Here is a 15,838-nt window from a genome sequence, read left to right on the forward strand (position 1 = left end):
ATATGATTTAATATTTTTTGTTTGCTACATAACCATGCAAAGTTGTAAACTATTCTATTCTTAAAGTTGATTTATTTTGTTCATTCAATTTAATTCATTTTACGTATATATTATCTTGCTCTAACTATATAACAATTTCATTAAATAATATTATACATATTTGTATTAATTTTTGTATATGGTTAAAAAAGTTATTTGATACCTTAGTATATATTTAATAAATTACTTTTAAATATAAATTTAAAAAGGTATATTATAATAGATAAATTTATTTAGATTTATAAAATGGGAAATATAATGGGAATAAAATGTTGAAATAATTTTTAAATATCTAACAAGTTAAATTCATATGTAACAAAATGTTGGATCTAGAATTTTTAAGTAATTCGAAGTATTTTAGCATTATTTTGTTGTAAAAACATAATCTCGTAAAAGAAAATAGCAGTTTTCTTTTTAATTATATTTAATGTAACATTTCTTGCAGAAATTTCACAATCGTAAAAGATCATATTATAATTTATATTTCAAATGTGTATAGCCGCGAAAGACTGTAAGTACATAAAACAAATTCTGAAAATCCCTAGTTTTCGACCAATGATAACGTAGGTATATTAAGAAATCTGGATGTCCATAGAAAATAGAAAACTTTTTGTCATAAAACCAATGAAAACATAACTTGCATACAAGGTAAAACTTGGTAAAACTGGAAGTCAAGCCTCTCTACCGTGTATACACGTTGTACTTTATGCATGAATATGCAATATCAAAACAGTAGACTAAGGCGTGCGATAAACACATAAAAGTATTGGAATATTCCCATTAAATGTTCCGTAATAATGAGAATGACGTACAACGAGAACAAAAAGTATCACAGCTCGTGTACACGAACAGAAATGAAATTTGACTGACCGATGATTTAAACAAATAAATCAACCGGCATGAACCGTGCTTAAAGGCGTTGTCAATGTAATAGACGTTTATCATATTACTAGCTGCAATCATTTCTAAAGTGGTTCTTCAAATTTTCAATCGTAATTTTCTGTGTGCAAATTGATGCAAATATTTTTCTCTTGATTATTATATGGATGCGTTCAAGCATCCATGTGGATGAAAGTAAAAGAAGAATGTATATTTATATCGCGAATAGTTTTGCCAGCTGATTGTCATCTAAACGCATCATGTGAAGGATGTGCCGTGAGAAATTTTAGATTATACCATCCATATAATTACCATAGTAACGAGTATCATACTCTGATTTATATTTTATGAACTTTCAACTGGAGGTAGAAACAGAGTGGAGACATCAACGAGTCTCTTGAAAGAATGGGAAATAAAAGTAGTTGCTGCGTTTATTCCAGTCCTCAAGTTGGACGTAAGGAATTAGGAACTGAAGGTGTTACCCGAGGTCTTGAGGAACATTTACCAGAAGGTGGAATTAGTGTTAATAATTTACAACATATTAGCGAACGTGAACCAGAAGACTGGGACTCAGATCCATCATTACACCCCTGTGCTGGCACTATTTTTATGGAACGATCGAAACAGGCTATTGAAAGTATATAAACTTATTTGGAAATACTGGTTGAACTTATTTTTGAGCATTATTATTATTTCTTTTATTAATTTGTTTAAAAAATACATCTTTTTTAGATGGCATGGTAAGAAAAAAAAGTCAGCACCAAATTGCAGATATAAGGCCTTTAAAAAAGAGTAGCAGTTGCAGTACAATATATTTAGATGACAGTACTGTTTCACAACCAAATCTTAAGAATACAGTAAAATGCGTTGCCTTAGCTGTTTATTACCATATAAAAAACAGAACCTCACAGCGACAGATTGATATATTTGATGAGAAACTACATCCCTTAACGGTAATCTAATTATATATATATTATTTGTTAGATCAAAAGGATAAAAGATGTACAATGTAATATATGGAAAGCACTATAGCTTTTTAGTTTATGTTCAACATACAACAATCTATACCTTTTACATAAAAATTTAAAAAGATGAATGTATAAAAATAAATTATTCTACAAAATGCAGTTTAAAAGTATATTTATAATGTCTTTCTCATTTATAGAGGGAGGGTGTTTCAGAAGATTATGATAAACAGAATCCAGAACATAAACAAATTTACAAGTTTGTGAGGACATTGTTTAATGCTGCTCAACTTACAGCTGAATGTGCCATCATAACATTAGTTTACTTAGAACGTCTGCTTACCTATGCAGAAATAGATATAACACCAGCCAATTGGAAACGAATAGTACTTGGAGCTATTTTATTAGCATCAAAAGTTTGGGATGATCAGGCTGTATGGAATGTAGATTACTGTCAAATTCTTAAAGATATTACAGTAGAAGATATGTAAGTTGACATCTATGTTATGTTCAAATGTATTCAAAATATTTTTTATTAAATATTTAATATTTATTTAGGAATGAATTAGAAAGGCAATTCTTGGAAATGCTACAGTTCAATATAAACGTTCCTTCAAGCGTGTATGCTAAATATTATTTCGATCTTCGCACGCTCGCAGAAGCAAATGAATTAACATTCCCTAGTGAACCCCTCAGTAAAGAAAAAGCTCAGAAATTGGAAGCTATGTCCAGAGTTTATGAAGACAAAGTTACTGCTGAAGCTTTACGTACTGGTATTAAAAGATGGTCAAGTTTAGATAACATATGCATAGGTGGACCTAGACGTAGTATTGCCATTCTATCCTAAATTTTGGATATAAGTAGGTACATTACTTATATCCATACATTCTCAATCAAGGTACGTGAACAAGAAAAAGGTTTGCAGACCTATTTCTAATATAGTATTAATCAATTTCAAATTTTCATAAGCATATCATTTTTATTACTCAATAATTTGTATGTACATTCTTTTACTTAAGTATTTTAATGCAATACAAGTTTTATAAGCATTATTTAACGAATGTTCAATTCCTTTTCAATTACGTTTGTTTGATTGGATTGCACAGTTCTACATTTTTTATAGTTTCAGTTTGTACAATAATATATTGTAATATCTATATATATATATTTCACTTGTTAAAATTTGTTTTTATGAAAATATTTCTAATTTGATTTCAATTTGAATTCACGTTTTATACGAATAATAAAATTATTGAGAATTGTCTACAGTTGCTGGGAAAATTAATTTTTTAATTGGGGACCTCTTAATATATTAAAGCAAATTATTCACATGTTACATAATAATAAAGTTTTTACTCTTTAATTAACTTCTTTGATTAAAAGGAACAAATTGTGATATACGTCAGTTATTTTCTATTCAAAATAGTTTGAATTAATTAAATGATTTAATAGATAAACTTCTAACAAATTCGTTAATAATGATATAGACAAAGATGAAAATATTTCGCGTTATAAAAATTAATTTGAATCTAGTTTTATCAAATTTTCTGTGCATTAATGTTATGCATTTTAATAAAATTTATTCTGAATAATTTCAATAAATATATTTGAGAAATTTGTAAGTTAAAGTCTTATTAATTAATAACGTGATATGTGTAAAGTACCTTTTTATATTCAAATACTTTTCCAAATTTGTGTTCATGTATAGTTTAAATTGACATTAGTGCGAGATATAAGGAATATATGAAGTAATGTATATTTTATAGCATTAGCATAGACATTATATAAAATTTCAAATTTTTTCAATGTAAATTGCGTTTATGATTTGTATTAATTTTTATCATTTGGTCGATTATCATTTCTAAAGTGCAGATAAAATTCATTACATATTATTAATCATGTATAATTGATTATATACATCTTGTATGATCAAAATCTTCAATAATTTAAAAACTATTATTTTTCTTCTTTATTTTAACTAAACGAAATTATACAAATATTATATTGCTTCTATCGCTAATTTCATATTAGTTACATCAGTATCATTAATCTCTTTCTTTCATACTTTCTATGTTATATATTTTGAAAAAATGTATTACTGAGGATTAATATACTGATAGCCTTATACTTTTTGGTCTTATTAGGATACTGATGAGCTTATGTTTGTTTTGAAAAATAGTAAAATTCATTTCTATAAATATACGCATGAATTTATTCATATTATTTGTAATTTTTAAATTATAATATGGCAAGAATATGTTTTAACGAATTCCTTTACTTTTTGTGTAAGTATCTCTGACATAGTAGTAAAAGATATATTAGCTACAGACATAACAAAGAATATATTATTTGAAACAGCCATTTACATATAAACAAATCTTAATAGCAACTGTTTCTCTTTCTCTTTCAATTTATATATATCAATGTTAAGTTAGAAATTATGTAAATTTATGTTTGTAAAACTTTTGATTACTAGTGTAGAGATATTAATAATTAATTTGTCTATGATAATTTATAATTAATAAAATGAAGTAATAATTTGTAGCAATTGCAGCATTTTAATAAAATTTTTAGATCAGCCTGTTTATTATACAATTTATATAAGCAAAATGCAACTTGCATTTTTAATAATTTTCGATTATCTCAAATGGCGATAGTATTACGTTCAATTAATTAGTAAAAAATCGTTTTTAATTGACAACTTTGTAAAATTAGTACTAAAATTAGAATTTAAAATATATACATAAATAAAAATTAATATTTCACAAAAAAATTTAATACATTTTAATTTCAATATTTTGTTTAATTACTTTTAGAGATACATATAAATATCTAAGAACATATAAAACTTTTATTGCATTCATTAATTAATATGTTCTATAAATGTTGCAATAGGTTTTGATGAATTAGTCCAATGAAATGTATTATGTTTTTTTTAAATTTCTGAAAAAAGACTATGTTTATTGTGCAATGTTCTCATGTAAAGAATACTTTTAAATTATACCCATTTTGTAAAAAAAGTTGTAATTAAATTGATGCATGTATTTAAACGAGTCACTTAATTTATTTACAATAGTTTGGTAATATTTGATACTCAGAGATTGAGATCACATGAATGTTAAAGAATAGCAGTAAGGTAGCATTAATATTGTAACCGATTGTTTTTATAAAAATTAAAGTAATCTACATTTTTTATTGAATCTCAGATACGTCATTGTAAAGTAATTGCAGTTTATTTTTATTTTTGTACTTTACTATCAGAAATTGAGCACACTGTTGTAAGGAAATTTAGAAAATAACAACTAAGTGTTAATATGAAATTGTATAATGCCAAAATGTAATAGCAAATAAGTAATTTTGAATGGCATTCATAGTGTATTGAAATAAGGATAATATTAACATATCTGCACTTTTGCCTAAAAAGGACTTTTTCATTTATGAACACAAAAACAAAAAAATATATTTTTTACTACAACAAATGGATTGGTTTTATATATTATAAAAGATGAAACAAAAAAGTAAACAGAGAAATGATGAAATGTAAATAAATGAATGCATTAAGACATGCCAAATACTTGCTTCAAAGTAGCCAAAAAAGTATATGCAATACAAGTTTTGTTTGTTTGAATATTCTTATTTCCCAAAGAATTAAGATTTACAGTTTTTTATGCATAGCTATTTTTAGTATAACTATTTTTATAAATAGAATCGCATTGTAAAGACAATCTTGAAGTCTGGTTGCGTCCTATGATAAACTGCTATACTCTTGGTCTATGTACTTCTCATAAGGTTGTATTATAAATGAAGTAATTTTATTGACACCTTGTTGTGTGCGTGTGACTACTGTAATATTAATACTGAATTGTTATTTATTTAAAATTTATTAATGAAACTTATTACCCCTGACCGTTGTATAATATTCTATATAATTTGTATATGTATAATATATATTCCTCTAAATTATTATTTCTAAAGATTATTTATATAAATGAATATTAGTTTATGTTCTGCTACTATTTCATAATGCATTGCTTTGTATAATGTATCAATGCAATGGTCAATAAGATGTTAATATTTGTAGTACAATATATTGTACTTGGAAGAGAATGGTATAACGGTATCAACTTTCAAGTCTTCCATTTTGACAACAGTTTCAAGATTTTTTTCTTAGTTTACAAGATAATACTTCTGTGGTATATTGCAGTAATGCTTCTAAAGAAATGAATTGTGATACATAGTTATATACACTTACTATAGACTTATATATGATTGCTTTAATATATTCAGAACAGATGTCCGTTTTAATTATAAAGCATTCTATTGTTAAAGTGTGTCATATTATGTACTACAATTACTCTTCTTTAATTTCTTTTCTATATTTTCTAATGTTCCTAATATTTTATCTGTGCTTACTTAATATTTAAAGACATTATTTTCTTTTTTATTCGTTTTAATTAAATCTACATAGCATGCAAGATGTATATTAATTAAATTTATGATGTATAATGATATTATGAAATTTAATTTATTCTATAATTACTTGTTATAATAACGAATTTAATAATTATATTTCGGAAAGTAATAGATGCATTTACTAAAAAGAGACCATAGTAGTGTAAGTTCTTTCTTTGATGAAAATTTTTTATAAGTAGAGACTTTGTAATTGATAAGATTTAAATAATACAATTTATATATATAGAAGTAATTTACGAAGTAAGAAGTTTAACAATGAGTGCCCCCTGAGATGTATCTCTGTGTGTATGTATGTCATACATTTCAAAGGGATATTCGAAAAGATTAATTCTAGCGCATCTTATATATAATGTATATAACATATGCAATACAAACTTGCTTCATATTTCGTATAAACTTCTAACAAACTAATATTTTATAATAATAAACTGTATCTAAGAAAATGTCTTGGGATACGCATTTGTATTTATATTTTATATTATAATTTCTAAGATTTGTCAGAAATAAACAGAAATAAAAAAGGATGATATTGCATTTCAAATATATTTTCTAAATATAATTTCATTCATATACACATTAGAAATAAATAATTACGTAGTTCCTATGATCCCAATTTTTTTTTAATAAATTTTCAAGTGATTTATAGAAATGAATAGAAATATCTTTACAAAACATATATTTATTATGTTTATATTTATATACAAATTCATTCTTTATATTTAAAATTTAATCAAATAAAAATTTTAATATTTTTTAATATAATTTTTTACAATAATTAATAAAAAATATTGAATAGTATTCGAATTTAAAATACATATGTATGCATAAAGAAATATAAGATATATTCATAATAATTTTATTACGCAATAGTTCTATTAGCCAATTTTCTTTTCATATAGAAGTCTCTAATATCGAATAATTTTTAAATAATTAGAAGCCTACAATTTGTTTATTAAAGTTGTTTATCTCCTCTATACAATTTGTAATCTTCCAAATAAAAAGATTTATATCGGTGATAAAACTAAATTTATATTCATACATGTTTTCGAAATACTGTTAGTATTTATAAAATAATTCTTAGCGATATAATATATTTGTGTTCTCTGTTTTTTTTTTGTTTTTTGTTTTAGAAAATCATTACGAAGTGATTTTTCTTGTAATTCTTTCTTCGTAATCGATTTATAGCTTTGGATGTGTAACGTTGTTTTTGTTGAGAACCACTGTTAGAATAGTTCCTATATGGTTACATATATACAGAACCTAAGTTATACGAAAACTGAATGGTATGCATTTACTTTAACTATGTGTGTATCTGTCAGTATATACATGTATACAGATGCAGATAAGTTGAAAAACAACGTACTAAAAAATGTTTAAAAACTCACATGCAACTTCTAAATTAATAACGATAGTGCATGTTTTAATAAAAAACATGAAATAATATACATAATTGTATGTATCACTTTAAGAGGTTTGTGACACAATCGTAGTATTTATTTACTCATTTTTTGGAAAATTACAACTGTATATATGATAAAAGAACAATGATGTTGCATAAAACAAACTTAAGGCTATGTCGCCTCTGTGGAAAAGAGAAACAGCAAGGCACAGATTTGTTTACAGACAAAGTTAAAGGGATTGTACTAATGTCGATTATAAATAAATATTTCTCTAAAGAGGTATAATTCAAATATACTTTCTGTAAGATATAATTTTTTAAGAATTTATTTTTATACCTTTTTTGTTACAGGTGATAAATATTTCAAACTCTGATGCATTTTCCAAATATGTTTGTAGTGATTGCGAACAAAAGATATATGTATTTGATGAGTTCTGTTTGATGGTAGCTAATGTGCAGAAACAACTTGCAGCCCCATCTTTGGAAATTGATTTTGCAGAAGTATAAAATGATTTTTAACTATTTGTAATTAAATGCATAATTCTGCTTTAAGTGTAAAATAATTTAAATTAAGAAAATTGATTTCCGCATCTTTTAAATTGAAGTTTTTAATAGTTTCATATCAATAATATGTGCACAAAATATCAATCATATAATTTCAACAGATTTTTGACTGAAGATTTTAAAAAATGACTTCAAAATAGCTCATTTAATGTAAAAAGTATTCTATTTAATTGTAGATTAATTATTACATCACAAATATTTTTTATTTTGAATAAATATATCAGTATTATATTTACAGGATATGTTATACCAGTTGAAAGAAAGTGACACACTAGTAAAAAATACCTTAAACAAGCAGGGAGTAAAGAAAAGTACATGCCCAATATGTGCTAAAAGTTTTAGATGTCAATCACATTTAAACAGGCATAAACGTATTCATACTGGACAAAGACCTTTTGTTTGTAATGTTCGTAATTATTTAGTTTATTTAAATAAATAAACATTGAATACATTGAACACATTAGGAGATTATAAAAATCTTTTTGTATTTTAGTAAAATAGTAATATTTTTTTAGATTTGTAAAATGTCATTCAATCAACAAGAAATCTTAATGAAGCATAAAGAAAGACACGAAGGAAAGAAACTATTTCAATGTGCAAATTGTCATCAATCATTTCGTTATAAAGTTTCTTTGAAATCTCATATGATAAATTTTCACATAGACATGGAACAGTCTGTTAATAATCAAAGTCTGCAAATGGAAAGCAATTCATTTACATGCCCTGAATGTGGTAAGCAATTTGTAACAAAATATAAGTTACAAAGGCATTCAAGATGCCATACTGGTGAGAGACCATATCATTGTACTTTCTGTTTAAAAACATTCTCTCAAACTGGTAATTTAAAAGTGCATCAAGTGAAGTATCATCAAATGAATAGTTCTGTAACTGAAATAAGAAGACAGACTCAATACGATGATCAAATAGTTGACTGTGATATACCTACAACGTTAAATAATTTCCATACAGTTAACATGTCAGAGATTGAATTGCAAAATACGATAAACGAAACTATAAATTCTACAGAGCAGAGTAGTTCGTATGCCTCAAAAATATATGAAAATTCTTTATATATTGATGAGGAAATTGAAACAATTCTGGATCGCGATCTTGGCCAATTAGGACAAAATAAATATTCTACAAATGTACAAGACAAAGTACCGCTTTGCTTAAAACAACCAGAGACTCCTGAATTACTGCACAGTCTATTATATGATGATGGTTAATTTTCGCAAGTTGACTGTATAATTGTTTATTTAAAATAATATCAAAATTATTTATATTCCGAATCCGGAATTAAGTTATATACATATTGATAATTATAAAACTATATGTAGTTTTTTCATTAATATACATTTCTATTTTGTTAATGGTGCTATACACGCATATAATTTCTAGAAAGTAGTTTCAAACATGCATTATTAATAATTTAACAATATTTGTTAATGCTTTTTATAAGTTCTACTATTTAAAAATTTTTGTAAATAATTCTATACCTTTTATTTTTATTTGTTGTAAATAAATAATTCTATGTGTATACAAGTTATATACATACAAATTAAGTCAGTCTTGTTCAACTTACTCCATAGCTTGGAAAACTTGTAATACAACCTACTCGCCTATAGCTTTAAGAATGAGATAGAAAAGGAAAGAGATGATAATAGATCTGTTGATCTCTAAGAGATCTAGAGGAGGACAAAGCCAAATAAGGGGCTTCTTTCATGGCCAGTAGTGGTTTAAGTCATTATTCTGTATAAGGAATTTCGTCTATTACGATATATTGAATGTGACAGTAATAACAATTCATTTATATTTACTCATCAGATATGGTATTATAAATATTATATAAAAGAATACTTTCATTATCGTTAGTAGAAAAATTAACAATTCATACAACAACCTACTAGTTATCGTATATTAAAATATTTACTTAAATTTATTTCTTTTTATATTTAAATGTTTATTAATGTAATAAAATTAGAAAAATCTTTAAAAATATATATGAATTTATTTATAAATCTTCCATTCAAGTACCCTGCACTTTTTACTTTCAACAAATATGTACTAATATTAGCTAATACTAATACATTAGTCTTTTTGTAATATTAGAATTGAAAAAATCATCTACACAAAAGGATTTAAAAATGAAAATAATATTGAAATCAAACAAAAATTAAATTTAATAATAAAATAAAAATAAAACCGATATTTAAATTACAGCACTGTATTAAATTTCTTGTCGAAATGTATAATATTGGTGACTTAATAGTAAGTTTTATTATGGTTCTGATAATATATCCCTTGAAAGACATGTAACAATAAACTTCTGTCTTCGTACACAATTGTTTTTCGATAAAATATCGATAAAATAATCGTCGAATTTCTATTTTTACAATAACATTATAATTACGTTAATGAAGAATAGCTAACCGGCCAGTGTTAGTAGCATAAATTAAACCTTGGCCAGGTTGTGGTGCCCACCTGATACAATTTATGCTTGTATGTCCTCCAGTTGGTTGATTACTTTGTAGTAAATCTCTAACCCACAACATGGTGTTCCTTTTACTCATGAAATGTAAATATTTCGCTAGATTATTAAAGTCCAAGTCTTGCATACGTGGTTTATTACTTTCAGATTGTTTATGTGTTAGTCTGTAAATAATAGCCATAGTATATTCTTTTCCAATAGCACTCCTTGCTAGACCTACTAAAAGATGCTCCTGTGTCGGCGAAATTGATACAGAAATCACAGAATTATATACTTCCGCCCAATAAATTTCTTCTCCTAACGTTTCCCATTGTAAACTGTAAACTCCTAAAAATAACATTGTGTGGGACTGTAATATGTGATATAAATATATGTTATAATATCAAAATAATATTATTTGAAATTATACAAATACTATATACATAATGCATTTATATATTAATTTTAAAAAGTTGCTCACCTGCAGCTCCCATAAAGCATGTTGCCAATAGTTTTCCATCCGAAGAAATATTTATGCTAGCGTCATTACGTATTTTACACTTGTGTATAACAACATTTTTTTCAGCTATAATATAAGAAGTACTTCATGAATAAATTACTCTACTTCAAATATGGAATATAATAGTGATAATAATATTTACAGTTTTTAATATCAGGTATTTCCCCCTTAGAGAAGTCCCATGCTTGCACACGATAACTGGAGATTCCTGAGAAGTTTAACACTACTGCTGAGACATCTTCTAAAAAATTTAATATTTCATTGCATATAAATCCTATTAGTTCTGTTTTTATATAACGAAACCCATAATCACTGTCTGAAGGTGCATGTAAAAGTATAAGGTGCCTCAGAACTATAAATTAATTAAATAGCAGATACATATTAGATGATGATAGAAAACATTTTTTGTCTGATAAATGTATAAACTCATTTTATTTTTTTAGCATTAAGACTAAAATAATAAGGGAATAATTTTCAAAACTATTTTTACTTAGAAGTATGTTTTTCTACCTAAAATATTTTTCCAGAAATTTTGAATTAAAATCTTCTAAAAGACACATTGTGTACAAATTATTTCCTCAGCATTATTTTCCAAAATTTCTTAACAATAAGTAAGTACTCAAATATGCTTTGTTCTAATTAGTCTTATAAATAACATACCATGATTCCTAAGTCACAAAGAAAATTCTAATTAGAACTCTAAATTTTTTGTATCATTACTTACCCGAAGAAGGAGTTCTTTCATCCTCCTCATGTAGAGGATTCAACTCCCCTCTTCCTCTTCCTGTTCCCCGCCTTGAATTATAGGGATATAGTAGTATGCAGCTTTCATCATTACCTACTGATACACTACCGTGTAAATTCGATTGAGTACTGTGTGAAGGTTCGGGTCCCATGGTTCTAGACGATTGAATCGCTTCATTTTGATCAGTTCTTTCAGGATGGTTACATGGTACTTGACTATTATGCGTCGTTCTCGAAGGCCTTAAACGGGATCTGCATAATTTAATAAAAAATAATAAAATTCGATTAGTAATATGTTAAAGAATATCTAGTGACATGTATATCATACATACCTGAATACTCTTGATTCTCTTATATAATTATTTCCAATGCCTGTGATTAATTTCTTTCCTAAATTGTCAAAAGCTACATATCTGAAACATATAATTTAATATAACTATGTTTGATTCTGACAAATATGAAATAAATGTAAATCTTAGATTTTGTTATTATAGATCAGTAGTTTTTATATAATAGGCACACTACAAATATTGCAGAAATATATATAGTTTTTAATATAGGGAGGCAGAATAATAGAAGAAATAATAATATAGGAAATATTTTTAAATTATATTTTTAAAATATAAAAGGAAACTGATATTTTCACAAATATCAAATTTATATAAATTTGATTTACTTTATTTAGTATTTATCAAAGTTTATAGTTTATAATTTACTTTATAATACACAATGTACCATAACTTACCTTACTTTTTCTATGGTAGACTTTGTAGATATTACTGCAAAGGGTTCAGGTCGACTCCAATCCCAAAAGTGTATTTGATTATTTGTTGCTATAACAAGTAATTTTTCTGATGGATGGAAGGCAAGAGAAGCTATAACTGTCCGACTTGTCGCATTCCAAACCTTGCTATCACCCTATTCCCATAAAATATGTTGTAAATAAATAGTATAAATAGTATAACATTTTATAACTTGTAAATACTCTTATACAAAAAATACCAGTAATAAGACTGGTCAAATAATTGAGGTAGGAGTAAAGAAATTATTGGGACATTATGACCCAAGATTATCTTTCTTACGATTAAGACTTTCAGATGTCCAATAGTTTATTCTTATAGTGAAATAAAGCTACTAACCCTTAAATCCCAAACCCGTACTTGACCACCAAGGCAACCAGATGCTAGTATGTAACTAGAAGAGGGATGAAATGCAATACACCATGGAGTGCGTGGATGACCAGAAAGAATTTTAATGTTTTTTCTAGTTGCTACATCAGTAATATAAACACTGTGATTTCCATGGGCTGATGCTATTTTAGTGCTAAAATTTAATAGAATAAATTAATTTGCAATAAAAAATTGCTTAATAATTAGTTTCTTACCCGTCAGGACTGAAAACCATTAAAAATGTTGCTCTAGGATATCCTGGCAGATCATATTCCTAAAAAGAATTAAAGTAATAGATGAGATGATATTAAATATTTCTATAAGAGTAATAGTTATATAATTCTATAGAGTAATAGTTCTATAATTACCAATTCTCTATGCTTTCTTCCAACTAATTTCATTTCAGCTGCTGATTCTAATGCACGTGTTGTAGTTTTATAGCATTTGTAATATAAAAGTCCCAAATCTCTAAGCATTAAGTTTTGTAATATGTTATGAGAGTGATTGCAATGAAGCAGTTCTGGTCTCTCCTTAACCTGCTCCATTTAGCAGGATATCCTGTAATATTTATAAAATTAATTAGGAAGACTGAACTAAAAATTAAATCTCTTTTGATGAAATTAATATACAAAATGTATAAAGCATAACAAAAATATTCATCAGCTTTCATAGCTAAATCTAAGCAAATGTATTCAGCAGTCATTTTTACAATTTATTTCAATCTTAAAATTCACAAAAACAAGCTCAAAGTTTGTAATATTTATAAATATTACTTGATAAATTGTTCTATGTGCAGACATCATACAAAAATAATATTGATCAAATAATTAATATTTCTGACCATAAGTGTTGAATAATAATACACACCACAAAATATAAATCATAACAATACATTTCTACAAATTAACTAAAATCATATAAAATCATAAGTACATTTATTTACAGAAAGAACTTTAACTTATAGTCTTGTAGACATAATTAACTGTTGTATAATTTCTTTTTTACAACAAATGTATGTGAATAAAATAAAAATTTAACCTTGAAATTTAAGACCAAGATTCATTTTTCAAATCTCCATAGCTGCAGGTATCCATCTGTGAAAGCCATGATATTTTTTTATACTCTATGCATAGGAATAATTAGAATTATTTTTCTTGTTTCAATATACATTCCCTGAATATCTGAATGCTTTTACATAACTACAAATAAAATTAAAAAAATATTTCATTTACACCAATTTGCTTTCAGTCAGAATAAAAGGAGTGACAAAGAATTTATGAAATTATATTATTACAGCAAGCATTTTCATTTTTATGTTTTTATTGAATCCCTATTTTAATAAATTACTAAAGTTCTCTTGATAAAAATGAATTTAAACATACAGATCTGTCAAAAACAAAATGAAACTTTTTAAGGTTAGAATTAAAAATTTTAAATGGAATAACATTTTACAGGCTTAAATATTATTTTTAACACTTCTTTACAGTAAAATTTTTAACGTAATAGAAATATAGAAATAAATAAATAAATTTCTTATTCTATAAATATAAATATAATATAAACCTCAACAAATGTAATGTTATAAATATTATTATTTTTCTCTTTTTAATGAGAGAAACTCATAGTAGTCTTATATAAACAAGCCTACATAATAGTATATCTAATATATATCAAATTATTTTAGAGTATTTAACAAATATCGTAAAAATTTAAAAAAAAATTAAGATATCTATAAAAGTTAATTTTGTATCGCATTTAATTCGCTATATATATATTTAAAAATAACAAAAAGATACTTATGTAAATAATTATTTTTAAGAAATGTATGGTATTTTTTTAAACATGCTTATAAAACTTTATTATAAACAAAGTGTTGCATGTTTGTCTGATTTCTCATTAAGATAAACGAAATACATTCATAAATTTGAACAATCTATTACTTAAAAATTCATATACATTAAAATAACTTTTAACAAATGAAATGCGTTAAATTTAGCAGAAATTAATCTCAAAAATAAAAAATTCAATAACGAATAATCACTGAATTGTTGGAAACATACAACATACAAAGTACAACATACAATTTGCATGCTAAACATTGTTGTTTAACACGCGTATATGTTATCATAGGAATCTACATTACATTAATTATTCAAAAGCATAGCCAATACTACCTGGAAATACAGTGGTATCTTGTTAGAATGTGGCCGTGCTGTCTGTGTTATCTGTTATCCCCACCGCTTCCTGAAGGCAACTCAGATCTTCAAATCAGATATTCAAGCTTAGAGCTCAAAATACAAAAGCAATAGAGGATAAGCATCACCGATATGTATATATACTAGTATACATAACAGTGATAAGCATAGTTTCATATCAAACACTTTAGGATCTATGAACTTTCGCGCGGGAATACCTTATAGGTTATGGAATTTTTTTCACATGCGTGTGTATTCTACACAACAGCGTTTATCTATAATTCGATACAGCTAGCGCCAAAGTTCACAATTACTTTTTGATTGATATTTTGGCGCTAAAAATGGCTATAAGGCTTTTTTATAATATAGTATCGGCAAAAAGATGATTGTACGTGAAAAAACAAATTGGAAATGTAGAATAACA

At 25.7% G+C, this 15,838-nt stretch overlaps 3 protein-coding genes across 9 annotated transcripts; 2 read left to right on the forward strand and 1 right to left on the reverse strand.

The window, feature by feature from the left end:
- The first annotated feature begins 624 nt into the window (after nucleotides 1–624).
- CycY (cyclin Y) lies at nucleotides 625–6,871 on the forward strand. Its single transcript, XM_033329530.2, has 4 exons — nucleotides 625–1,555; nucleotides 1,651–1,871; nucleotides 2,084–2,370; nucleotides 2,442–6,871. Exons 1-4 carry the CDS (start codon nucleotides 1,324–1,326, stop codon nucleotides 2,728–2,730), a joined length of 1,029 nt encoding a protein of 342 aa, XP_033185421.1. The 5' UTR covers nucleotides 625–1,323; the 3' UTR covers nucleotides 2,731–6,871.
- Nucleotides 6,872–7,512: 641 nt separating this feature from the next.
- LOC117154603 (uncharacterized) lies at nucleotides 7,513–10,344 on the forward strand. The gene is made up of 4 exons (XM_033329733.2): nucleotides 7,513–8,035; nucleotides 8,107–8,256; nucleotides 8,558–8,725; nucleotides 8,835–10,344. The coding sequence occupies exons 1-4, from the start codon at nucleotides 7,901–7,903 to the stop codon at nucleotides 9,543–9,545; spliced, it is 1,164 nt and encodes a 387-aa protein (XP_033185624.2). The 5' UTR covers nucleotides 7,513–7,900; the 3' UTR covers nucleotides 9,546–10,344.
- A 183-nt stretch (nucleotides 10,345–10,527) lies between these two features.
- Nucleotides 10,528–15,734, reverse strand: LOC117154600 (uncharacterized). Of its 7 annotated transcripts, none has more exons than XM_076625421.1 (11): nucleotides 14,783–14,826; nucleotides 14,258–14,313; nucleotides 13,588–13,777; nucleotides 13,435–13,493; nucleotides 13,190–13,373; nucleotides 12,796–12,968; nucleotides 12,383–12,463; nucleotides 12,031–12,302; nucleotides 11,449–11,658; nucleotides 11,268–11,372; nucleotides 10,528–11,134 (listed from the first exon to the last, which is right to left on the reverse strand). In XM_076625421.1, the coding sequence occupies exons 3-11, from the start codon at nucleotides 13,762–13,764 to the stop codon at nucleotides 10,731–10,733; spliced, it is 1,665 nt and encodes a 554-aa protein (XP_076481536.1). In that variant the 5' UTR covers nucleotides 13,765–13,777; nucleotides 14,258–14,313; nucleotides 14,783–14,826; the 3' UTR covers nucleotides 10,528–10,730. The 7 variants fall into 7 exon arrangements, with proteins under 7 accessions (XP_076481536.1, XP_033185610.1, XP_076481538.1 ...); XM_033329725.2 differs by lacking the exons at nucleotides 14,258–14,313; nucleotides 14,783–14,826 and adding an exon at nucleotides 15,394–15,733 and having other exon boundaries at nucleotides 10,831–10,971; nucleotides 11,028–11,134; XM_033329719.2 differs by lacking the exons at nucleotides 14,258–14,313; nucleotides 14,783–14,826 and adding an exon at nucleotides 15,394–15,734.
- Nucleotides 15,735–15,838: the final 104 nt, after the last annotated feature.

The sequence above is a fragment of the Bombus vancouverensis genome, chromosome 16 (assembly GCF_051014615.1).
Source record: "Bombus vancouverensis nearcticus chromosome 16, iyBomVanc1_principal, whole genome shotgun sequence".
In the NCBI taxonomy this organism is placed as follows: domain Eukaryota; kingdom Metazoa; phylum Arthropoda; class Insecta; order Hymenoptera; family Apidae; genus Bombus; species Bombus vancouverensis.

Coding starts and splice junctions, on each gene's coding strand:
- CycY (XM_033329530.2), top strand. CDS start 1,324: ATGGGAAATAAAAGTAGTTGCTGCGTTTATTCCAGTCCTCAAGTTGGA. Junction 1,556..1,650: donor ATCGAAACAGGCTATTGAAA/GTATATAAACTT, acceptor CATCTTTTTTAG/ATGGCATGGTAAGAAAAAAA. Junction 2,371..2,441: donor GATATTACAGTAGAAGATAT/GTAAGTTGACAT, acceptor ATATTTATTTAG/GAATGAATTAGAAAGGCAAT.
- LOC117154603 (XM_033329733.2), top strand. CDS start 7,901: ATGATGTTGCATAAAACAAACTTAAGGCTATGTCGCCTCTGTGGAAAA. Junction 8,036..8,106: donor ATAAATATTTCTCTAAAGAG/GTATAATTCAAA, acceptor TTTTTGTTACAG/GTGATAAATATTTCAAACTC. Junction 8,257..8,557: donor TGGAAATTGATTTTGCAGAA/GTATAAAATGAT, acceptor TTATATTTACAG/GATATGTTATACCAGTTGAA.
- LOC117154600 (XM_033329719.2), bottom strand. CDS start 13,764: ATGGAGCAGGTTAAGGAGAGACCAGAACTGCTTCATTGCAATCACTCT. Junction 13,494..13,587: donor GAAGAAAGCATAGAGAATTG/GTAATTATAGAA, acceptor AATTCTTTTTAG/GAATATGATCTGCCAGGATA. Junction 12,969..13,189: donor TACGGGTTTGGGATTTAAGG/GTTAGTAGCTTT, acceptor TTATGGGAATAG/GGTGATAGCAAGGTTTGGAA.